Source organism: Stegodyphus dumicola, chromosome 3 (assembly GCF_044657685.1).
Source record: "Stegodyphus dumicola isolate Sdum_Otavi_A_Nest chromosome 3, ASM4465768v1".
In the NCBI taxonomy this organism is placed as follows: domain Eukaryota; kingdom Metazoa; phylum Arthropoda; class Arachnida; order Araneae; family Eresidae; genus Stegodyphus; species Stegodyphus dumicola.
In genome coordinates, this window is record NC_140770.1 from 233,756,809 (window position 1) to 233,782,124 (window position 25,316).

The 25,316-nt window shown below is 35.1% G+C and overlaps 1 protein-coding gene across 1 annotated transcript in view; it reads right to left on the minus strand.

Moving 5' to 3' along the window:
* Positions 1-4,585, minus strand: part of LOC118193094 (opsin, ultraviolet-sensitive-like) — a 50,335-nt gene extending 45,750 nt beyond the window's left edge. The window contains exon 1 of the mRNA XM_035364135.2: positions 4,457-4,585. Coding sequence (XP_035220026.1) covers positions 4,457-4,465 — 9 coding nt within the window. The 5' untranslated portion in view covers positions 4,466-4,585. The remainder of the gene's footprint in view (positions 1-4,456) is intronic.
* Between the last annotated feature and the right edge of the window lie 20,731 nt (positions 4,586-25,316).

Consider the following 25,316-nt stretch of genomic DNA (forward strand, 5'->3'; position numbering starts at 1 on the left):
TTACATATATAACAAACACCACACACGGAACAAAAAAGTTACAAAAAATTATTTTACAACTGAAGTTCATGAGCAAAAAGAAGCAAGTCTGCCAGCAAACAAGCAGGCAGATTTTTCGGTGCAGAAAACTGAAAGTTTACTTTTGATTCCACTTTCAGTGACTTTCATTAGGCTAAACTCGCCACTTTTAAATTGTTGATAATTCTGTAATTATTGCATGCAGATTAACCAAAGGCATAAGAAACTTAATCGGAACATAAAAACCACATAATTCAATCACTTTTAAAGCAAAAAATGCCCAATTTAACAGAAGTTTGGTGCAGCGGATTGCAGCGAAAACGGGATGTGTACAACTACATGTTATAGCAGGCTCATATACAAACTTTCAACGTTCTACCACTCCTTGTTGAGTTATACGAGATACATACGTTACGTACGTATGCACGTACAGACGTAAAAAAAAATCTCTTCTGAATCCATTTTAGACCCACTTTACAATCCTTTTTGGCAAAAGGAGCTCTTTATTCTGTCCGTATATACAGATGTCACGCAAAAACATCGTTTAAATGGTTTTCAGATCGGTTGCAATGGGTATTTTTGTTGAAATATGGTACCTATAAGTTTTCGCGATTATAATACTTCCTTTACTTCGTAGAAGGAAGTAAAAGCGTATAATTTCGAAACTTAATTATAAATTGAAAGAATTTTGTAAAGTAAAAGGAATTTCCCATGAGCGGGTTTGATTTGCCTTTGCTTCACTGCTTCGATTAGACTGGGCTGGCAGAGTAACCCGCAAAGATCGAACCTATTTACACTCTTGTGCAAAAAAATCGAAGCACCAAGACGGACTTTTACGATCGTGACAAAATTTAGTATACAAAAACATCTTGATCGAGCACGCAAATGATCAAAGTTTCATGGCAAATGAACAGGAATTGAGATCATAGCATGCAATACGCAAAGTATAAAACCAGTAACAGAGGCGGAAAATTTATATCTGATGAAAAACGCTCAGGACTTTGAATACGACATTTAAAAATGGTGCTGTTACGACTCAAACGCGAAATGAGCAAAAGTTTGGCTTCTGCCAGTGGCAACGGGGAGTCGAAAAACAAACGTTGAAGAGAGCAGTCGGTTATTAGGCTTCTCTTAATAGAATCTGATTCGAATGGGGAATTATTCCCATCTTTTGATTTAAAATTAATCATGAACGATATAAACAGCGTAATATAGCAGATGTGAGTAAATAAAAAGTCATTGAGATTTATTTTCAGTTATCATTTGAGTTGCATTTAGTAAACCGAAAATACACTCTTTTGCAAAAAATCTCCCAAACACACTCTTTTGCAAAAAAATCGAAGCACCAAGAAGGACTTTTGCGATCGTGACGGAATTTGGTATGCAAAAATATCTTGATCGTAAATGCAAATGATCAAAGTTTTAAGGCAAATGAACAGGAATTGCGATCATAGCGCGCATTTCTAGTTTGCAATTCGCGAAGTATAAAACCAGTAACAGAGGCGAAAAATTGATCATTTTTTGTTGCTGCCATTGTAATTCCGCAAAGAACCAACTAAAGATGGCAATACGACGATATCGAAAACCTTACAGACAACTAAACGACTTCGAGGGTTGCGTGAAGCTGGGTGGTCATACCGAGCAATAGGCCTTCACTTGCAGCGTACAGACACTGCTGTGCAAAGATATTGGCAGCAATGGTTGCCAATATCTTTGCAAGGAGATTGCCGACAGGAAATTGCAGACGAAATGAAATCAGGGAAGGAAATTACCGACGAAATGAAGGCTCTGGAAGGCCAAGGAGCACAAATGCGAGGCAAGATAAGATGATTGTTCGCCAGGCCCGAACCACTCCAACGATATCATTGTCGACTATTCAAAGCACTACTGCCACGTCTATACCTCCCGTGGTACCGTCCACCATATCACGTCGCGTGTTCTGAGGCGAGGTTACACTCACTGAGGCCTCTAAGACCTCACAGAGGCCTTTGACCCCCACAACATCAGCGGAGTCGTCTGGAGAGTTGTCGCAGCCGATCATCATGGCTGCCATCAGACTGGCGTCGCTATAGTGCTCAGCGATGAATACCGCTTCACTCTTGAAGCAGATGACCACCGTGTTCGTGTCTGGAGAGGACGAAGCCAGCGGTCCCATTAAGCCTTTGTTTTACAAAGGCATACAGCCATAATCCCTGGTGTGATGGTGTGGGGCGCTATTTCTTATAACAGCAGGTCATCTTTAGTCATTCTCCGTGCATCTTTAACAGCTCAACGATATGTTGATACCATCCTGCGGCCGGGTGCATTGCCCTTCATGGCACGTCATCCTGGGGCCATTTTCCAACAAATAATGCCAGGCCACATACCGCATATCTCTGGACTGTCTCCGTGCGGTTGATACTCTTTCGTGGCCAGCTAGGTCACCAGACCTTTTACCAATCGAGCATGTCTGGGGCATGGTAGGCCGCCAGATTCGGGCACCACAAAATATCGCAGATCTGGAGCGACAACTGATGAATGCCTGGCAGAATGTGTCGCCGGATGACATTAGGAACCTCTATTACTCCTTGCCTCGACGAATTCAAACATGCATTGCCGCCAGGGGCGGTTCGACCAACTACTTTGAACACTCATGACACTTCGACCAACTACATGAACAACATATGAGCCGTGAACAGGTACTATGACCTTGATTTTTTAATCATTTTATTATGTATATGACCTACACACATATTCATTTTCATCAAAAGCAACCACTTCCTTCATGGTGCTTCGATTTACAAAAGAGTGCATATTACGTCTGCGAAAGTTCAATGTAAAGATTTTCTGTAAAACATATATAAATCCTTAGTATATGGTTAACAGTACATTTGTTTTTTACATCTGAAGTAGCTATTTTCTTTAATTGGGGGTATCTTGTTTCCTCTGTTTTTTTTACTTGCAGCAAAATGAAAAACATTTGATAATTAAGATTGATTAAGGTCTTGTTCTTTTCCTATTAGATGTTTGATTACTTCGCAGGTAATTGTATGTATGTTTGAGTCGGATTTATTAAACCGAAAGATCTCCAGAACACACTCTTTTGCAAAAAAATCGAAGAACCAAGAAGGACTTTTGCAATCGTAACGAAATTTTGTATGCAAAAATATGGTGCTTCGATTTGGTGTGGTCCGTCTTGGTGCTTCGATTTTTTTTTTTTTTTTTTTTTTGCAAAAAGAGTGTAATTAGGTTCGATCTTTGCGGGTTACTCGGCCAGCCCAGTCTAATCGAAGCAGTGAAGCAAAGGCAAATCAAACCCGCTCATGGGAAATTCCTTTTACTTTACAAAATTCTTTCAATTTATAGTTAAGTTTCGGAATTATACGCTTTTACTTCCTTCTACAAAGTAAAGGAAGTATTATAATTCCTACTATATGTTTGATTCACTTCGCATTGAAACCTTATGATGCTAGCTAGTTCAGCAGCGTAGAATGTGCCTCGTTGATCGACCGTTGTTCAATAACTTTATTCCTATTGTACTCTTCATCGGTAGATATAATGCTTGTTATTTTTAAAGATACTGATATAACTTACACCAAGTGAGCAAATGGCCTATCATCGGTTCGTTTCTGTTCTAAGCATGGAATTGGTTAACTACATTGACTATTAATTAATTGATTGATTGCTCACGTTGTTCATGAACCTCATTTTCTAATATCTGCGGAGGAAGAAAATAATAAGATAGGAACAGTATAACCTTGAAAGATACGATGAAAGTTATTCATTATCACTAAAAGATTATATTGAAATTTGACTGCTTAATTTATATCCAGTATTTTTACGTCGGAATACAAATTAGTGTAATAATCATAAAATATTTTGACAGAAATGTGTTTTGGGATTTCTTATAATCATTTGTATAACTACTTTTGCCTGAATGAGCATCTCTTTTACAAAACTCTCTGAAAATAAAAGCATTAACAGAAATATATTTTTATCAGAAACAAAAGTGTCTTATTCACATATTTCTCTCATGAATTGAAAATGCATTCGTTTTATGTTAATTTCTCAACCTTTGAAGTAAAACGTTTTATGTGCCTGTTATTTTTTTTTCTATTAATATAGCTATATTCTATGTGTTAACAAATAAATTATTTTGCAATATACATTTGCTCCTTAAAAGGTATGTCAGGCTTTTTCAAGAAAAAACAAAACTTTCTTCAAAAATTTAAAATCGATATGAATTTTCCTTAATTGTAGGTTAAAGCTGCTGTAGTAGCATTGATTAATTAATTACACTAGTTAATTAATTAAACTGAGAAATCGCATAATTTTACATGTATTAAAGAGCATAATTAATTTATCTTAATTAAAAGGAAAAAATGGCAGGTGTTATATTAAAGGTAACGAAGTTCAAATTACACCTTTGGGCATTCCATACAAAATTATCAATACTTACCAGTCTCATGCTTCTTCTAACCAAGCCGATGACTGATCGAAGAGAGCTGAATAAAAAGCAGACTCTAGTCTAAAAAGCAAGCAGAAATATATCACTTCATTGGGGTTTTTAATGTGGATTACTTTTAGGAAAAGGTTTCAGGTCAGGTTAGGTCAGAATTGTGAATGATAATCCAGAGTGAAACCTTTCTGAGAGTACCTCTATCTTCTTGCCACTGAAAAAAATATAAGTGCATTAACTTTTCTCTTTCCCTTAAAGAAGTTCATAATACTTTGGAACGGAGCTATAAACATAAAAACTAAAAAAAATCCTGTTTGAAGCAACGAGATTTTATAGAATTTGTATAAAAATTCACATTTCTTTGTCTTATTTTGAGCTGAGACTCAGTGATATTTATTAAATATTCAATTATATCCTGTTTCATTATTTTGTTTTTTAAAGCTGTTTTATTATTATTATTAAAACTTTAGATACTTCATAACTTTATCTAAACTAAGACAAATATCTTTGTAGAGACATTAGGTATTTTTTGGAAACAGAAGAAATGAAAAATTAGCAACTGCCTTCGCCAGGAATCGAACCACGGACTTCTTGAATGCCGGCCCAGCGTGCAGAAGCACTACACCACGAAGGCACGCCAGGAAGGAGGGAGAACTAATTGCTAAGTTATAAGTGCAAATTGATTTTGCTGCTGAATCGAATTTTATGTGGCGTAAGCGTCAAGAACGTGATATTTACTAAATAATAAATAATGTAAAAATACAAAATATAATAAATAATGTAAAAATACGAAATGTTAATAATAAAAAGACAAAAGAAACAAAGAAAATCTGAAAGTTGCAGATTTTAAACTACGTCCAATAAAGCGTTTTTTAACATTTTATGTGTTACCTTTATTTATTAAATAGCATGTTCTTCGTATTTAAACGATAAAAGTTCAAGTATCGCAAAATAATTTTAAATTGAGCGTATCTTTAGAATGTCCGATACACTGTCTCACGCGCTGGAGATAAAAATGTTTTTTCTGTACAAAGTTGCCACTGCTCGCTTTGAAATCCTACAGTTTGTTAATCAAATATTCGTTAAAGTTTTACAAAATATGAAATCGATAATAAAAAAAATTCCAAATTTCAAATTTGAACTTCCAGATGCCCATATTCGCAATAAGATTACGTCATTCAAAATTTGATGGCTCTTAGGTACCGTTGTTTTATCACAATGCGAGAAACGTACATACATTTATGCAGATTCTTCACTATTTAATTTTTTCAACTATAATATAGGACGATAATATTTATTGGCAACAGTTTTAAAAGTGAAGCGGAAATTCAGTGTTTCGACGTAAAATCGCAAAATGAAAACAATAGTCCCTTAGGGACAAAGCGCCTTTGGATTAAAAATGCCGTCAATTTAAAATGAAAGTCAAAAAGTAGGTTACGTTTTTATGGATAATATTCCATAAGCGGGGTAAGTTGGCGCCAAGCTATTTTGGTCTTCAAAATTTGGCGAATTTTTTTGGCGGTAATGAAAGAACTAAGATTTGATTTTTAAATGTAAACAGAATGGTAATTTTCAAGTTTTGTAGTAGTGAAACGCCATTATTTTACTTAAATAGAATAGTAAAATGAGATGATAAAATACTAGATGAGTAAAAACAAAGTCCAACAGCTTTGCAAGTAAAAACATTGTCCTATCTATATGTAATTCATCAGAAACTAGTAGAATGAACAATTCTTGTAAATAATTATTGAGTAAATAAATATATACACTTATCAAATCAGAGCACTGCGAAGTGAGTTTGAAACGTAAACAGAATAGCAAATTTTTGTTTACAGTGGTGAACAGCGATTATTATGTGTAAATGAAATTGGTTAAATCATAAAACAACGTCTTGGAATTCAATACACTAAACAACTTTCGTTCAAAACTTTAAATATTCCACATCTTTCGATTTCCACAGGCAAGAAACAAAACTAAAAATAAATAAATAAATAAATAAATAAAATTAAATGAAAACATTCATAACTTCACGTCATCTGAAATCCAACATTCCCCCACCAACAACAACTTAACCTTCTGCAAATATTTATATACATATAATATTAAACATATATATATATAATATTAATAATATTGAACAGTAAAACTTTTTTTTAAAACAAACACAGTATTTCAGAATTAAATTTAGCCCACCAGCGGCCGAGCGGTAAAGTCGCTGAACACTGGTAGTTCGGTCCGAGGTTCGAATCCCGCGAACGGGCTGGCTGCATGGGTGTTTTCGTGGTTTTCCTCATGTGTAACGTGTATACGAGCCAGTTTCCCTTAGAAAGACAAGCGCCTGGCCCCAGCCACCACCCCTGTTCTTATTGGTTGCCGTTTATGACGTCAGGCTGAAAAGATTCCATTATCTGTTTCGTTTGAGTTATGTCAAGGGGAACTTATAACTACTTTGGATTTGGTTCTTTCCTGTGTTAATGTGAATTTGTCCAATGTAACAGAATATTTTCAGTTAAAACGAACCTAACAGTATAAGAAAATATATCGGCACTTTTTATATAAATTGTTTAATCATGTTAATGGAATAGATAAAACTTTATAATGCGTAAATAGTGTTTGGCTAAGCAATCTGTATTCAATGCAATTCATAGCGCTATACTGATATTTAAGAAATGTATTTTATAATTTCATATAAAAGGAGACCATTAACAAGATTTGCTTCGTCAGCAATGTCAAGAAATAGCACTTAACTCTTACTGTGTAAATAATGTCTGCCGCAGTTTTCATGAATTAGCGGTTTATTTTACAGAAAAGTGTTTTTAAAAGTGATATAACTGTAAAATTTAGTTCTTTCTTTATAAAAATGAACTGCTTGATAATTAAATAACCTTCCTTTCATTTATTGCTTGTTATATGGAGATTGTTTGGTATCAAAATTGTTCGTTAGTCAGATTAATTTTTTTACTTTCTAATCCTAGGCATTAATTTCTCCTCATTTATGGTTAAAAATAAGATAAAGTAATAAGATACTTTTAAATCGAAAAATACTTACAATATCGTTTATTTGACTTTATCAATTGGAGTTATCATTCTGTTTTTTTATGTATTATTGTTTTGTTTCTTAACTTTTATATCTTATAAAAAGTGTTATTGTCAAATGACTTCGATATTCGTCTAATGACCAAAATACTGCTAAACGGTTATCGACTGCACATCGAATTGCACCTTTTTTCTAATATTATGTATATTAACAATATATTTCTGAAGCTGCTTTTTACTTTAGTAATTTTTTCGCAAATATGGCAAATTATTCCACTGCTTCGCCTGTTTCAGCGCTAAAATGATCTCGAGCTCAAGCTTTTGGCGCACAAAAATGCTGCAGAGAATTCTTTTCGTCACTGTATGACATCAGAAGTCGTGTCCAATAAGAGCTTAGGGTGGTGGCTGGGGCCAGGCGCTTGTCTTAGAAAGTCCTCCACGAAGGCATCCCTCCCCTTAGGCAGATAGCCCTAGCGTGCTTTGCCATAATTAAATACACCACACCACACCACACCAGAATTAAATTTAAAAAAAAAATCTTCTGGCTACACTAAATTCGCACGTTTAGAATTACCGAAATAAAGGTTTGCCTCAAGAAAACAAACAGCCGGAAACCACAACCAAAATCAAAATCGGACCAAATAAAAAACTCTGGCCAAGTTTGGCGCTCACCCCGATTATGGAATATTAACCGCTTTTATTATAATGAGTTTTATCGCCATCTTAAGTATTTTTATGCTTGAGATTTAATAGCACTGGTGAAAAAACGTCATTTACAAATTTAACAAAACATAATCATATATCGCAGTTTTTACCAGTTTAATGTTTTCATGTATCACCGTAATTATAAGTAGCCTATTATAATTCGTTTCATACTGTTTAGTGAATTTGTAATGAATCCAGTATTTCAAAAAAAAAAAAAAAAAAATTGTCTCGAGGCTGAAAGACATTATTATGCTACAAAATGTGCTTTTGCTGACAAAAATTTTATCTCGAGATATTCATCTAAGCGTATGACATCACTTAACTCACTATCACTCATAGGCCGGTACTACAAGTGGGATTTAAGGAAGCTGTTATTGATTAAACCTTTAAAATGTTTATATGTTAACGCTTCAACTATGATATTTCAATACTAACTCTGAATTGAGTAATGGAAGCAATAATGTTAAATTTAAAACAAAAGTTTTAAATATAATATCTCAATAGTATTAGAAATTTAGCACTGAACATAAATACAGAATATAAGTTCATAATAAATGTGCACAAAAAGGAACATCCTGTATATTTAACTCAGATAGATTTAAATAAATTCACTAAGCAGATAAAATAATTTTGATGAATTATGCTTTGGTCATTTATGACTAATAATAAAATTACAGCGTTTCTAACAGATTTTTAAATGAAAACTGTCAAAGCGAAATTAAGCAAACTGAATGTAATCACTCTAACATGTGTCATTTTTGTAGTATTAGTTTTATTATTCCTTGAAGTTATGTTGATGACCCAAAATAATACTTGTATTAGTGGCCAGTGATGATAATTAAAACTGCACGCGACAAAAAATATTATGAAGTTAAAGAACTATTTTTAGAGCATTGAACTATGATCGTGTAATTTAAAAAAAGGATTTTTAATACAAATTATTTTGCACTTTTATAACATCGAAAAGAAAAATTAACGAACTTAGAAAATCACTGCCTTTGAGTACAGAAAAAAATTGTTCCTTCTAATCAGCACAGCAACGATGCAAGCACTAAGTCATGCTTTTTCTTCTCAGTGTATTTCAAGACATCTGACTATGTAAATTTACATTAAATTCAGTTAAAGTTGTATTTCATTTAGAAATCTGATTTTATTAAAGCTTAAAAACATCAGAATTTTGACACTGAAGGAAATAAATACTTTTATTTAAAAACATGTCACCATTGACAGTCATACGGTTGTTAAACATTGATTTCTGAAAAATTACGGAAATTTTGAAAATTTAATTATAAATTAAATAAAAACCACTCTTTTGAATATTATTTTCAAAACTTTCAGATGGTCCCAAAGTCTAAAATTTTCGTTAATTAGTTTGATCGATAAAGTAGATATATGCTTACAATTCAGTAGTAAATATTTGTATTAAATTTTGAAGAAAATCTAAATTGTGTTGAATTGTCATCACAAATACATATGTGTGCAAAATTTTAAAAAAACTTAGCTCTGTAGAACGAAGTCAAAAGTAAATTCAAAGTTTGACTTTCATAAGAGACAGAGTTGCAGTGCTATATAAAACCGTGTAAGAAACCAATACGCATAGAAGTGAAGTATAAGTGTTATACCTTATCCTACACAGATATTTATGAAGTTCACTCTAGTTTATTTGTTAAAAAAATTTAATTTGTACACCACATGACTTCCTTGTATGAGATATAACATTATACGCATATTTTTTTCCTGAATTTCATTTAAACTTATTAAATTTTACTTCGTCGAAAGCGAAAAGACCTCAGTAGAATAAGTGAACTCGTTAAGGTTCACTATATTTATATACCATAAAGACACACTGACGTTAGGTTCACTTAACAGCATTATATTTCACTCATTTTATAACTCAGAAGGAATAAACCACTCCAGCAGCGCCTATCCTGTACCACGGAATGGCATGATTTTTATATCGGGTGCAAGCAATCTAAATCATATTATTTAGAATTTTTAAGCCTAATAATTTCTATATTAAAGAACATGTTTTTTATGTAATCTACAACACGAGATGAAATTACTATTTAAAACACACTTTCTAAAAGGGTTAATATATATATATATATATATATTAAAGCTGGGACATGATCCAAACTGTTAACGTTCTGCTTGCTTAAAAACATTGTGAAAATAAACTTCAAAGGAACTTTCTCAAAGGAAGTTTTAGACAATTCAATTTAAATGAAATTAAAGCAAAGTAGTAAACGATTATACGGCGAAAGCAAAAATTTACTCTTACAAACATTTAAAAAAAATCTGATGTGTACACCACATGACTTCCTTGTACGGAATATTAAATTATACGCATTTTTTTCTTGCATTTCGTTTAAACTTATTGGATTGAATAAAATCTACTTCGCCGACAGTGCATAAAACACAATAGAATAAATGCATTCTTTAAAATTCACTCTATTTGTTTACCATAGCGACACTCTGGCGCTAGGTTCACTTAACAGTATTATATTTCGTTCATATTATACAGACTTAGACTCTATAATTGACCGAGCTATTGCGAAGAGCAACGTTGCCGGTTCCAGAATTAAAGCCCAAGGGCACTTTACATAAAGAAATCCGGACATGGAGAAAATCTCAGATGAGAAACCGGAGAAAAGGGGAAGAAGAGAAGTACCAAAAGGGCCAAGACAATCCAATCGGACAAGTTCGCAAAACGTGACGAGCGATCATAGCTTTCAAGGAGGACCAAAGACAATGCAAATCAATGACAACAATATGAGAAGATACAGTACAGCAATAGTTCCAATGACAAATTCCAATACAACTAAGCAACCTCAATCAATAGTGCTAAATACAACACAATACAATACAACTATACAACACAATTTTAATACAACTATTCAACGCAATACACTACAGCAACTCAACAACAACTTAAGCAACCTATTTACAACACTACTATATCATCACAATGCGAAAAATCTCCCAGCATTAGTTTTATCAATCTCATATTATAACTCAGAATGCAAAAAATTTATATCATTTAAAGAATTATCTAATCGTTACCACATGTTCTATTCAAATACTATAATAAAGCTAGAACTATGTATAAAAGAAATTAAGCGAACAAAATAAAAAAGAAAGTTTTTCACAGACGATTGAGTATTTCTCATTGAATTAATTCAGTTCTCACTTCGCGACAAGGCAAAAATACATAAAAATTCAAAATATCTGTATTAAAAATTACGAAGTAAATCTTAAATACTTATTTCCTCAACAAAATTCCAGAAAGGATTAAGCATTATTTAATTCGCAGTAATAAATGAAGGCGTTATTTTTGTTGCTGCGAAGCTACGTTTCTCTAGATTGGCACCAAATCCCCTACTCTGCTGTTTCAAATGTAAACAAGCAATGGCTGTCATCAAAAAAATTATTAGGCTTAGCAGCACTTAAACAACTTTAAAATTGTTGATAATTCTAAAAATATTGCATACAGATTACTAAAGATAAAAACCTTAACCGGAAGATAAGAACAACATAATTCAATCATTTCTAAATCAAAAAATGTACAATTTACAATCATATAAGAGTAAAGAAACTGAGATCACTGAGCCGGGTAACAGAGTGGATATATATATAAATATATTTATATACGTTTGGTGCGGCCGATAGCAACCAAAATACGAGGTGCACATATACATGTTATAGCAGTCCTATATACAAAATTTCAACGTTCTGAGGCTGCTCGTTTTTGAGTTATGCGAGATACGTACGTACATACGTTCGTACAGACGCCACGAAAAATTCTCTTCAGAATTCATTTTAAAGCAGTTTTATAATTTTTTTTTGGAAGAAAAGAGTCTTTTATTCTGTCCTTACGTACAGATATCACGCAAAAACATCGTTAAATTGCATTCGATAGCAGCCAAAATGGATATTTTCGTTAAAATATGCTGCTTGAAACTTTTCGCGATTACAATACTTCCTTTTTACTTCGTACAAGGAAGTAAAAAGGAAGATCTGTAATTTAAAAAAAATAGCTTTTCATATAGTATTGTAAATATTTATTACGCATCATTGAGGAAAAAAATTTCATATAATTAATTCTCCTTAAAAATTTATTTGAAATTTAATGTTAAAAATAGCTGTGGCAATTCACTGTAACAAAATCCATAAACCACATTTAGCGTTTTATCGCTCAAAAAAAGATGGCAAATTTCAAAACGTGAATGTCGTGTATATCTTAAAAAATTTTGAATAAAAAACTCTAATTTTTTGCAGATATGCTTAGAACTACACCTACATTAAGATGATGGTAAAAATTTTATAGGTTATATTTCAAAATTTTTTTCGAAAAATTTATAAAAATTATTTAAAAAGAGAAATTTTTAAAGTAAAACACAAAAAATGGCTGAATTTTATTTGGATGGAACCTAAATTTCGAAATGTGAAAGGAAGAATCAAAAAATTTAATAAAAAAGAGATATTAATAAATATTATCAGGTTCAATGTTCCTTCTAACCTTCTTCGGGAACATACAAGGACCTGACTAGGAACAGAGAGCTTACTAAAGCTATGTTCACTAATTGTAGTAAGTAGACAGGATACAGACGAAGGGTATACAAAACCCTTTATTTTTCTCTATATACAATAACTTCCGTACTTCGGAATACAATGACCCGCCACTCGGGGTCTAACGTAAAAGTAAAAAATAAAACTAAACTCTAATTTAACTTTAGAATAATACACGTGGAAGATTGGCCTTATAATAACAGGAAGCGTATGTAGCACAGAGACTGTGAACACTACAATACGTTTAATTTATCAAGAGGATTAAAACCTCTGGCCTGGAAGGCAAATAGCAACTGCGTAACTTCTAAGGTAAGCGGCCTGCGTTGACTTACTGCTTCCTCCCCCTCGCTTGGCAAAAAGGCCACACTTAAATACTTGGTGTTCGCCAGACAAACTTTGCATAAAAACCTTCACGCTTATAATTCTGGCCGGAAGTAGAAAATAAGAAGTGATAGTAAAGATTTAAAATAAAATAAACGTTAGTAAAACTTAAGATCCTTACATACTTCCCGCCAGAGTTAATTAGTTTGAAACTGAGGTCTAAAACGACCTTGTTGAAAACTTTTAGCTCTAGAATCTAACGCGAGGCCAACCTTTTACAAACATAACTTCGTTAGAAACTAGAAAATTTAAAAGAAAGAAATTTGTTACAATAGCAGCTCCCAGGATATACAACAATCTTTTTTTCATCTGTACTGCATCTAACCAGGAGCTTTTATTCAATTCTGGTTCCTTCCAGAGATCTGGAAGGAAAACTAGTTTAATGAAATGTTACACAATGACATGGCAAGTAACATAGAATTATACTGCTCTTAACATTCTTATTTCATTCATGACTATTTTAATTATCTCCCCCGTGCTCTCTGACATGTGTTGTAAAAGAACACCAAACACGAATGTGTTTCTGTCTACGTGTGCCACACTTCCTCCTACAATCAAAACACTAACGTGTTAAAATTCAACATAACGATACCTCTTAACACACCCTAATTTCAACTCTAAACCCTGAGGTACTATTCTAAAAGTGGCTAACTCTAAAGTGTAGCGTCAGAGAGCCTAACTACATCATTCAACCTTTACCACATATTCGCCATGATTTAATCTTTACAGTCACACGAATAACAAATTTTTAACATTACTTTCACTTTTACCATATCACGGTATTTCTTAACATTTAAAATAACAGAACATATCAACATGCCGTTAATTTTACACATTTGAAAACATACATTAGTAGTACATTGTTAACTTCTATTCTTTTCAAAGCAAGTGCCAATTCTTTCTACATTGAAATAATACTACATTTCAAAAAGTCTTTCAGACTAAAACTTCTTTCTTGCTAGAATGTTTTAAATAAAATTTATACAATAACTTTTTACAATATTTAAGTCTTTACACAACGCTATTATACATCAACTTTAGTTTTACGCGCGAGTAATTGAAAAACATAATAAGAAAATCGGTAACAACTCATTTCTCGCCCTTTTGGCGATAAAGGTAGACCTCGCATGAGGTAAAACTTCTTGAAATCTGCCACTTGCAGTAAGAATGAAAGATTAACTTAAGTTTGCAAAGTAACATAAAATTTTACTTTGTAATATTCGGACATCCTTTTCTGAGCCCAGTCTTTAAAGGTACTGCAGATAGTAGCTTGGTTTATCCTCCTTCTTGTACGGGTTCGCCCTTCAGTGCTTTCCTCTGGAAGCTTCCTTTTTTCACCAGTACGGCCACCCTTGAATACTTTCCTTTTCTCCTCTGCTTGTGGTCTTTGCCGTTTGATGGCAGCTGGTCTTGGCGGAACCGGGAAACTTCTGTCGTGATCCTGCTCGGACCTCGTTGTTGGCCGTTCAAATTTTTCTTGTACTTTTTCCTCCGCCGCTGATGGCCCTTCCGCAGTTCGGCGACTTTTGCTGCGGAGAGTTCTGTCGGATGAGTAGATCTTCCGTTTTAAAGCCGGGTTATAGTTGCCGTCATTTCTCCTGGTCCTCTTCACATACGTCGTCCTTCTCCCTTCTTCATTCTGGGTGTGTTCGTGAACTCTGTTTTCTGGACGGTGGAACGGCTTCTTTTTCTTGTTACCTTCCATTTTTCCGCGGGGCAATTTTCTTTTCACTTGCTTCTGTCTCTCATTGGCTTGCCCTTGTACTTGTCGTTTTTTCACCTCTGGAACTTGTACCTGCGGTGTCTGCCGTGCCGGATCCTGCAAAAGATCTGAAAAGATTTGCATTTTATTACGATCGAAGTAGGGCTTGATTTGATCAATGTTTGCGGAACAGGTTTCACCATTTCTGGCTTTTAACACTACAACAGCGTGAGATATTTTTTCTATAACATATGGTCCTTCAAATCGTGGAAAAAATTTGGCAGTTTTATCTTCTGGTGCTGAAGAAAGTGAATGCTTAATTTTTAAAACTTCATCCCCTACTTTATAAGTTACTCCCCGTCGTTTCAAATCATAATATAATTCCTGTTTTCTTTGTGCTACTTCCGTATTCTTTTTTGCTTCTTTTATTAGTTTTTCTATATCACCCATTTTAAATTCTGGGGCTCTTTGTTGCACATAAAATAGTTTATCTAACGGTGTTATAATCTTTCTGCCTAGAAATAACTCAGCAGGAGTTTTGCCCGTTGTATCATGTTTTGCGGTCCTAAGGGCGAAAGCAAATTCATTGACATAGTTATCCCAGCTTTTATGAAAATTTTTAACATAACTACGGATAATTTTCACTATATTTCTGTTGACCCGTTCCGCTATATTTGATTGCGGCCGATACGGGACCATTTTTAAATGACGTATGCCCAGTTTTTGGCACATGTCTTCAAATATATACTTACAAATTGAGGACCATTATCCGATATAACTTTTAGGGGCGCCCCGTATTTTAAAATATATTTATTCAAAATAGAATCGGTAACCAATTTCGCGGAGGCTCGTTTTAAGGGAACAATTTCGGTCCATTTACTAAATTGATCAACCATAACAAGGAGATAGCGACTTTTATTTAACTGACTTTTTGGGAAAGGGCCCAATAAATCGATGCCAATTATTTCATTTGGAAATTCGGATTTAATACTATTTAGAAACCCGGCCGGGCGGAAATTAATATAATTAACGGCTTGACATGTTGGGCAGGACTGGACATACGCCCTTGTTAACTTTTGCAGTTCAGGAAAGTAGACTGCCTCGCGTACGCGTTGGATAGTTTTTCGAATACCAGCATGAGAAGCTAAAGGGCTGTCATGGAGCTCATGCAGGATATTTAATCTAAGACTAGCTGGGATAACAGGTCGAAATTCGTTGTTGGAATTCGTAGTTTTTGTGTAGAATAATAGACCATCTATTAGTTCGTAATGGGCCGCCCTATTTCTTATCGCCACAATATCTTGGTGGCTAAAATTTTCAGGATCCTTCAAATACTCATAAATACTTCCAAACTCAGGATCCTTACCCAGTTCTGTTATTACAGTTTCTCGGGAATTTATTGTACACGCTGTAAGCATTGCAACTTTTACGGTATTACCCTGTTCGTCTAATTTAATTCGTGATAGGGCATCTGCTACGATATTTTCCTTTCCGGGGGTATGCTTGATTACCAGATTATATTCTTGCAGCTTGAGTGCCCATCTTATTAACCTTGGGGATAAATTTTTCCCTGAGTACAATCTAGTTACCGCCGCATGATCAGAGTATACTGTTATCGGCGCCTTTCCAAAATAGACTCGGAACTTTTGCACTGCTAACAGAACTGCAAGTGCCTCTCTCTCGGTCGCGGAATAGTTTCTTTGTGTTTGATTTAAAGTTCGGCTAAAAAATGCCACGGGCTGCTGATTTTGCGAAAGTACCGCTCCTACCGCATAATCCGAAGCATCCGCTGAAATTTCTAAATTTTCATCCTTTTCAGGAAATTTTAACACAGGGGCTTGCGTTAATGCTTGTTTTAATTTTTCGAAAGCACTATTGGCTTCGGCCGTCCACGAGAATCTTGCCTTTTTCCTTTTTAATTTTAACAATGGCTCAGCGATAGATGCAAAATCTTTTATAAAGAACCTATAATATGAACAAAGTCCTAGAAAAGAAGAGAGCTTCTTTGCCGTGTTTGGAGTCGGATACTTTTGTATAGCGATTACTTTTGATTCATCTGTCTCGATCCCTTTTTGAGATATTTTGTAACCTAAATATTTTAATTCAGGGGCTGCAAATTTGCACTTTTCGACATTAACTTTTAGACCGGCCTCATTTAATAAAGAAAACACCTGTCTTAAATCCTGTACATGTTGGTCTAGATTATCACTAGTAATAATGATATCGTCTAAATAGATAAATGTGGACTTTCCAAGAACAGGTCTTAACACAATGTCCATGCATCGCTGAAATGTTGCTGGGGCCCCTGAAAGGCCAAACGGCATACGCAAAAATGCATAAGTGCCAGACTTGGTTATAAAAGCAGTCTTAGGCACGTCCTCAGGCCTCACCCCTATTTGAAAATAACGAGTCGTTAATTCTAAAGTCGTCATAAATGTGGTTGTTTTTATGTTCCTTAAAATTTCTTCTATGATCGGCAACGGATATACCGGATATTTCGTTATGGAATTTAATTTACGGTAATCAATAGCGAATCTCCACCTTTTTGGATGCTCCAAAGGATAATCATTATTTTTCTTACATAAACCTACCGGGCTAGCATAACTACTTGAGATGGGCGTTATGATCTTTTTACGTAGCATATCGGTAATATGCCATTCTATAATTTTTTCCTTATTCTCATCATACCGGTATGGTTTTTGACGAACTGGCAATGCATCTCCGGTGTCAATACTATGGTTAGTAACCTGAGTAAATCCTGGAATATCACTAAATAACGAAGCAAATTCACTTACCACTTGTCGGATTCTATCTTGCTCGTCATTAGGCAGGTGGTCAAGATTTAACCTTGGCGGTTCAACCTTTTCTACACGCACTGGTTTCATTGTCAGCTTAAGGGACGCTTCATTAAAATCCAGTGTAGCTTGTGCGCCTGAAAGAAAGTCTATTCCTAAGATCAAATGTGCTTGCAGATTCTTTACCATAAAAAACATCACCTTTACTTGTTCGTCCTTGATACGGATATACAAAGGTACTTTACCTAGGCACTTACATTTTTCTCTTTGCGCCGCTAATACTGTTGTATTATCCGCATTATATATGCGGTATTTGCGAAAATACTTTCTAAAAAAGACTTCTGCCACACAGGAACACTGCGCGCCGGTATCCAGGAGTGCGGTGGCTGGGATATTATTCACCAAGACTTCAATCTTGTCAAATTCAAGAGTCAAATTTTTCACCATAACTGTATTTAACTTGTAGGAAGAGGGGTTTTCGTGGCCTTCGGATTTCCGCACCCTCTCGTCCGCAGAAATCCGTTTTAGTTTAAATTATTTTTCCTTTCCGTGCTTTCCTTCTTTTTCCCCTGGCCTTGAGACTTTTTTCCTGGGTTGCTATTGAACTGTCGACGTTCGCCGGCTGTTTTTGAATGCTCGGGTTTCCTTGCCCACTGATTCGCTTTTTCTCCGTAGCCATGTGCTTGAGTTTGCTGTAGTCTTGGCGTACCAAATTGGTTTCGCTGTTGATTTTGGCGTCTTCTTTCGACGTCCGCCGTTCTTCTACTTTCAAACTGGATTGCTAGCTCAAATAACTTTTCCAGTGTAGTCGGATTTCTTAATTCAATAAAGTCTTGCACTTGGGGCAGTAACCTCGGCAAAATCACTTGAATTATTTCAGGATCCGGACGGTTTCCATACAAGAGCTTGAAAACGTGAATTTTTCTTAAAATAAAGCTCGAGAGGTTTTCGATTCTTGATATATACTAAAAAGTTCCGTTTCTAATTTCGCACGATCCCTTACAACAGGGAAGGCTTTTAGTAGGGCAGTCTTGAAATTTTCGTAAGTATAGGTGGGACTTCCTGCTTGACCCAAGAGACATCTGCCGATACATTTGAACCAGTTAAGCGCTTGGCCCCTCAAAGCGCTGGTAGCTAAGGTAACTTTTTGAAACTCGTGCACGGGGTAGAGCATGAATTGGTCATCCAATTTTTCCAAAAAACTGGTTACCGGTGAGTTTCCATTAAACGTTGCTTCTGGTTTCATCGAAGCGCGCATGGTCTGGATGATGTAACCGAATCCTTCCAGGGCGGCAGCTGGCATTTCTGGATTCTGAGCCGTTTCTGCAGGCAGCACAGGTTCTTCTTGAAACTCGGCCATGGTTATTCTTCTTCGTTGGGCGCCACTATCAGGTTCAATGTTCCTTCTAACCTTCTTCGGGAACATACAAGCACCTGACTAGGAACAGAGAGCTTACTAAAGCTATGTTCACTAATTGTAGTAAGTAGACAGGATACAGACGAAGGGTATACAAAACCCTTTATTTTTCTCTATATACAATAACTTCCGTACTTCGGAATACAATGACCCGCCACTCGGGGTCTAACGTAAAAGTAAAAAATAAAACTAAACTCTAATTTAACTTTAGAATAATACACGTGGAAGATTGGCCTTATAATAACAGGAAGCGTATGTAGCACAGAGACTGTGAACACTACAATACGTTTAATTTATCAAGAGGATTAAAACCTCTGGCCTGGAAGGCAAATAGCAACTGCGTAACTTCTAAGGTAAGCGGCCTGCGTTGACTTACTGCTTCCTCCCCCTCGCTTGGCAAAAAGGCCACACTTAAATACTTGGTGTTCGCCAGACAAACTTTGCATAAAAACCTTCACGCTTATAATTCTGGCCGGAAGTAGAAAATAAGAAGTGATAGTAAAGATTTAAAATAAAATAAACGTTAGTAAAACTTAAGATCCTTACAATATATGTCAAATCCAATTAACATTGAGGAGCTAAAATTTTGAGAGCTAATTGTTTGAAAATACTCGTACGATTTTTACAAAACTTAACAGCCTGGCATAATTTGAGTCGTAGAACCGAAATATGTAAAAAAATTGATATGTTATATCAGAAAAAGTCCGATTTGGGGAGAAAATACCTATGCTAGAATAGTGCTATATATAAATCTAATATATATCCGAAGTCGCGCTTTGAAGACATGAAGAACGCAATTTGAATTTTGTCAATCAGCGCAGTAGAACGGGAGATATACAACTGTCCCCCTTTTTTTCTTTCGCTCTGTACGTACAGATACCACGAAGAACTCTCTTGTTATTCCATTTTAAATCAGTTTTATGATTTTTTTGGGGGGAAAACAGTCTTTTATTCTGTCCTTACGTACAGATGTCATGCAAAAATATTGTTAAATTGCATTCGATAGCTGTGAAAAGGGATGTTTTCTTTGAAATATGGTACCCGGAATGTTTCGTGATTACAATACTTTCTTTATTTCCTACAAGGAAGTAAAAATTAGGCTTACCCGCACTTAAACAACTTTTAAATTGTTGATAATTTTACAACTATAACATGCAAGTTAACTTGTAGAGCTATTAGGTTATTTCGAAGCTGGAGAGATGAAAAATGAGCAGTGCTCTCCAGGACTCGAACCACGTACCTGTCGAATACGCACCTAGTGTGCTGTGCCACTACACAACGAAGGAGTGCTACAAAGGCATGAGAAATACGTCATCTACTCCCACTTTTAAAGGGCGAATAGGGATTAGGAGACCCAAACCCCAAATCCTGGTGATGGAGAACTATCATCCACCCCATTTTCTAGTTCGGGCGCTACTGTAGAGAGCATGCTTCCGGAGGCAACTGCTGCAGCGTCAATTCGTTCCCTGAGACCCCCATTACTTCCCCACCAGACGGAACCGGTCCGCGCGCGCTCCCCTACTCAGAAATGAAACCAGTCTTAAAACTTCTGATACACACCCTATATGCATATATTTATATACTTTTGGAGAGGCTGATTGCAACCAAAATGGGAGGTGCACATTTACATGTTATAACAGTTCTATATACAAAATTTCGACGTTCTGAGGCTACTCGTTTCAGAGTTATGCGAGATAAGTACATACATACGTACGCACAAATATCACGAAAAAATCTCTTCAGAATTCATTTTAAATCAGTTTTATAATTTTGAGGGGAGAAAAAGAGTCCTTTATTCTCTCCTTGCGTACAGATGTTACGCAAAACATCGTTAAATTGCATTCGATAGCGGTCAAAATGGATATTTTCGTTGAAATATGGTACTCGAAATTTTTCGCGATTACAATACTTCCTTTTTACTTCGTACAAGGAAGTAAAAAGACTCACGGAGCCGAATAACAGAGTGGATATACATATATGGTACGGCCGATTGTGACGAAATAGGGAGATGCACATCTACATTGTATAGCAGTCCCCACATACAAATTTCAACGTTCTGAGGCTATACCTTTTTGAGATATGCGAAATACACACATACATACCTACGCACGTACAAACTGCGCAAAAAAAAAGGGGGGACAGTTCTATATCTCCCGTGCTACTGGGTCGATTGACGAAATTCAACTTGTGTTTTAATGTTTCGAAAAAATGCACCAAAATAAATTTCTCGCCAAAAATTACAAAATTTAATATTCAGGCATAATTTGAGCCGTAGAATCGAAATATGGAAAAAATCGGTGATAATTGGTGATATGGAATAAATTGGTGATTTAAAATCTAATATATATTCTAAGTCGCGCTTTCGAGACATGATAAACGCAGTTTGAATTTCGTCAGTCGACAAAGTAGAACGGGAGATATAGAACTGTCCGCCCCCCTTTTTTAGCAGTGTACATTCACAGGTAGGTTATTATTGTAAGACTTCTCTAAATCGTTTTAAGAAACTTGTTTTTGCAATCATTGGCATTTCTTTTTTAAACTCTGATTGGTTCTGGCTAATCGCACTCCTTTACCCTTACGCTCGCAGATTCTCCTAGCCAGACTTGGCTAGTGGTAGTTAAAAGTTGTTGTTAATGTGCCATATTCATGGAAGACCATATTCATGGACGAGTTTTTCACTCTTCAAAACCTGGGAATTACTGTTATGCCTTAATAATTGCTTCATCTTCATTTTACTTATCTTCACCTTCTGCTATTTATTCCAAACTAATTACTTTAGAAAATCGTTCACGCTGTTACCCCGGGCTAGCGACTTTACGCGGGAACCTTCAATTGCGAATGCATTTTGCTTGAACAGACAGAAGAACTGTTCTATAGATGGATAAAAAGGAAAGGGGGAAAAATAAAAAGGGATAGTAAAATGGAATTCAAAAACCCCTTTATACTATGGACAGGTCATAAAAGAAGTTCGCAGTTAGCCTAGAAACCATTACAAGGCTTGTAGAGACGTTAGGTATTTTTTTTTTTTGGAAGCAGGCAAGATGAAAAATTAACAAAGCCTTCGCCGGGAATCGAACCGCGGACCTTTGGAATAACGGCCCAGCGTGCAGACCACCACACCACGAAGGCTCGCTAAGAAGGTGGGAGAAATACCTTATATGCTTTAACTCAAGACTTTGAGAAAATGCATTTTGTTGACTTTCAATAGGTAAAAACAAATTAAATCCTAGCGATTTCACTGGCATCAGGATCACCAAAGTCCCTTCGTGTTTTCAAAGTGTTTAGTATTTAGAGCTTTTATGAATATTTATAATAAAAACTTACTATTTTTAAATTTCCGGAGCGAATTTGGTGTTGCATAATTAAAGCTTATCTTAAGGTTCATCTACCTTTAACTCTTGACATAATCCATCGACCTCCGTATTTGCTTTTATTTAAAGAGATTCTGGAAAAATGACGAAAATTTGAACTTACACTCGGATTATTTTTTTATGTCTTGAGAGTCAAGAGTTTTAATCCTGCATTTTATATACTAAATTTTATTTTCATTTTCAATATAAATATAGTTCACTTTTAATAATAAAAGGATTCTTAAATGTAATTTCCATTGACTAATGATTTCAAATTTCGTTTCTATCAAAAATCTCAAATAAAGTTCTTTTTCGATTTTCTTCCTATTACCTTTCTTGTTATTAAGAAATATTAGTACGACCTAAGATTCTTAATAATCGGAAACCTTTTATGATTCGTAATTGGATCGAAAAATTTAGAATTCGGCCATCTCTACAGCTGAATTAGTTCTCGGTTTTAGAATTACGCTTCTCAACAGGCGGTATCGCTTTAATAATTCACTCTTAAATATCTTGCTTTGAGCAGATTTTGAAGCAGCAGACTACTATTCAGAGATTAAAAGATATTTTACATTTATTTTTGGGTAAAGCCATGCTATATACCAAGAATAGTGCTCATGCCTAATTAATGAATTTTTTATCTTAAATATTCCGTACCATATGCATGATATCCAAATTTGTCATTTAGTTAAGAAAACAAGTAAAAGAAAAGAAAATTATTTAATGATAAAAATAAATAATAAGATTAAGATCTTCGAAAGAATTACTCTTAAAAAGCCAGAGTTAAACATGATCTACATAGTAGGTAGTTAGTTCTTGAAAATGAGCAGTTTAATAAAAAATAAATAAAAACAAAACTAATAAAAATAAACCTTTTATTACCTTCTTAGAAGGGTGATATGAAATACCAATCTTGGCAAGCTAGAATATATAACCTAAAATTTCTCACATAATGTCCTGAAAGAGAAGATTATTGAAAATGCATTCTCATTTTGAGGGATGTATTACATTGCCAGAAGGAATGTATGCATTATATATGCAAAGAGTTGAGAATTCTAGAGTTCATTACAAGTGAAAATTGACCTCCATTTCATTTTTTAGTTAATAATGTTAGTCAAGTAGCAGCTGGCTTAGACTGCGGATAAATGGCTTGAAAACTTAAAGGATCAGTGTTTTAATTTGCTTAAAAGCCACTAAGCTAGTTAATTACTTTTTCCAAAGGCTTCAATAATTTCGATTTGAATAAAAAGAACAACAGCACGTTCCTCAGCTTTTAGACTTTCCAATAATTTCATTGCTGTTGCAAATATTTTATGTATACTACATGTCTGTCAAAGGTAAACCAAACTTTCAATACCATGGCATGTCTTCCCGTTGTAACAATCCTATCTCAGTTTAGAAAAATAATGAAAATTAGAAAATCTTAGCATTTTTGGCTGCTATCGGAACTGATATTCATAAATTAAAGATCAAAGAGAAAAATATGAACTTTATGATCTTTGGCAGTGATAGATGTTTTCTCAAAGCATTGACTACAATCAAAGCAGTTAACTCATTGGTTGGCGATTATGAGACTGCCACAATCACGCAACTAATGAATAGCGATGAAATTTGAACAGGGAATGTGTAAAGAGAATTTGTTTTACTTGTGGTAACCTGCAGTCTTTTGTTTGCTATAATGAGTGTGGATTATGGAGAAAACACTTGGATTGTTTCACCTTCGCAGAATTGCCTTCTTACCCATTCCATACACCCATCTTCTTAAGGCTTGCAAAGCATAACGCACTTCTTCCATACTTGAGCTCCGAGACCAAGCTGACCTGCGTTACTAGATCTGGTATGGAGAGAGTAGCGACTATAATCGGTGTAACAAGCTGTGTCTTCAAATCTCTGGAACACAATCTATTATCACACGGACTGTGAAAAGGATACAGCTCTTGCACAATTCCATCCAGCACAATCCAACCTTGACCTAAAAACCCATTTAGTCTCTTAGCACAACAGCACAGCAGTGTCTATTCTATAAAATAAACAAAATTAGGCACGGCAGTGACTTCACAAAAAATACTACCATTTACAGCCGGAAACGCAGCCTCAATTCTCACATTTCAGTTTTTCAAGCAGCTCTGAATGTATATACATATCTCATATGCACAGCAACTCTCTACCGCCACATCCAGCCTAGAGGCAATCTTTAATGTATGCTATCATAACCCACTAGTACAGCTTATAAGACAAATGTTATTGCCCATACCTATCGAAATAGACCTTACTTGTGCTAGGTTCCAGCCCAAACGGACAGAGAATGTAATGAGAAGAAAATTTACTTGCAAAAGAAGCGGCAACCAAAGTCTTTCTCTTAGCACTTAGTTCAATTACTTTCTTCTCATTTTAAAAGGTCCATACTGCAGAGGCTACTTATATTGGGATAGAGTCCGTTTCATAGTCATTTAATTACCATGCTGTAACAAAAACAGAGAACTTTTCATGATCTTAAAGACAATTCTCTTAAAAGTATAATTAGTCATTCATTGCAGTCATGAAGGGACGAGAGAAAGTTCATTTGTTTATAAGGTACTTTTTCCGTTCTTTCCGCACACCTTCGTGGATGTCCAGAGTTCGAATCCAATTGAGAGCACTGCAGATTTCGTCAGTTTCCTGACACGGAAAAAAAATCTAGAACTCTCTGCAAGTGGCACCTGAACTAAAAGGTGGCGGAAGATAATTTGTCATCACCAGGTTTTGTCGAATGGGTCTGCAAGTGGCACCTGAACTAAAAGGTGGCGGAAGATAATTTGTCATCACCAGGTTTTGTCGAATGGGTCTGCAAGTGGCACCTGAACTAAAAGGTGGCGGAAGATAATTTGTCATCACCACGTTTTGTCGAATGGGTTCATTAATCCCC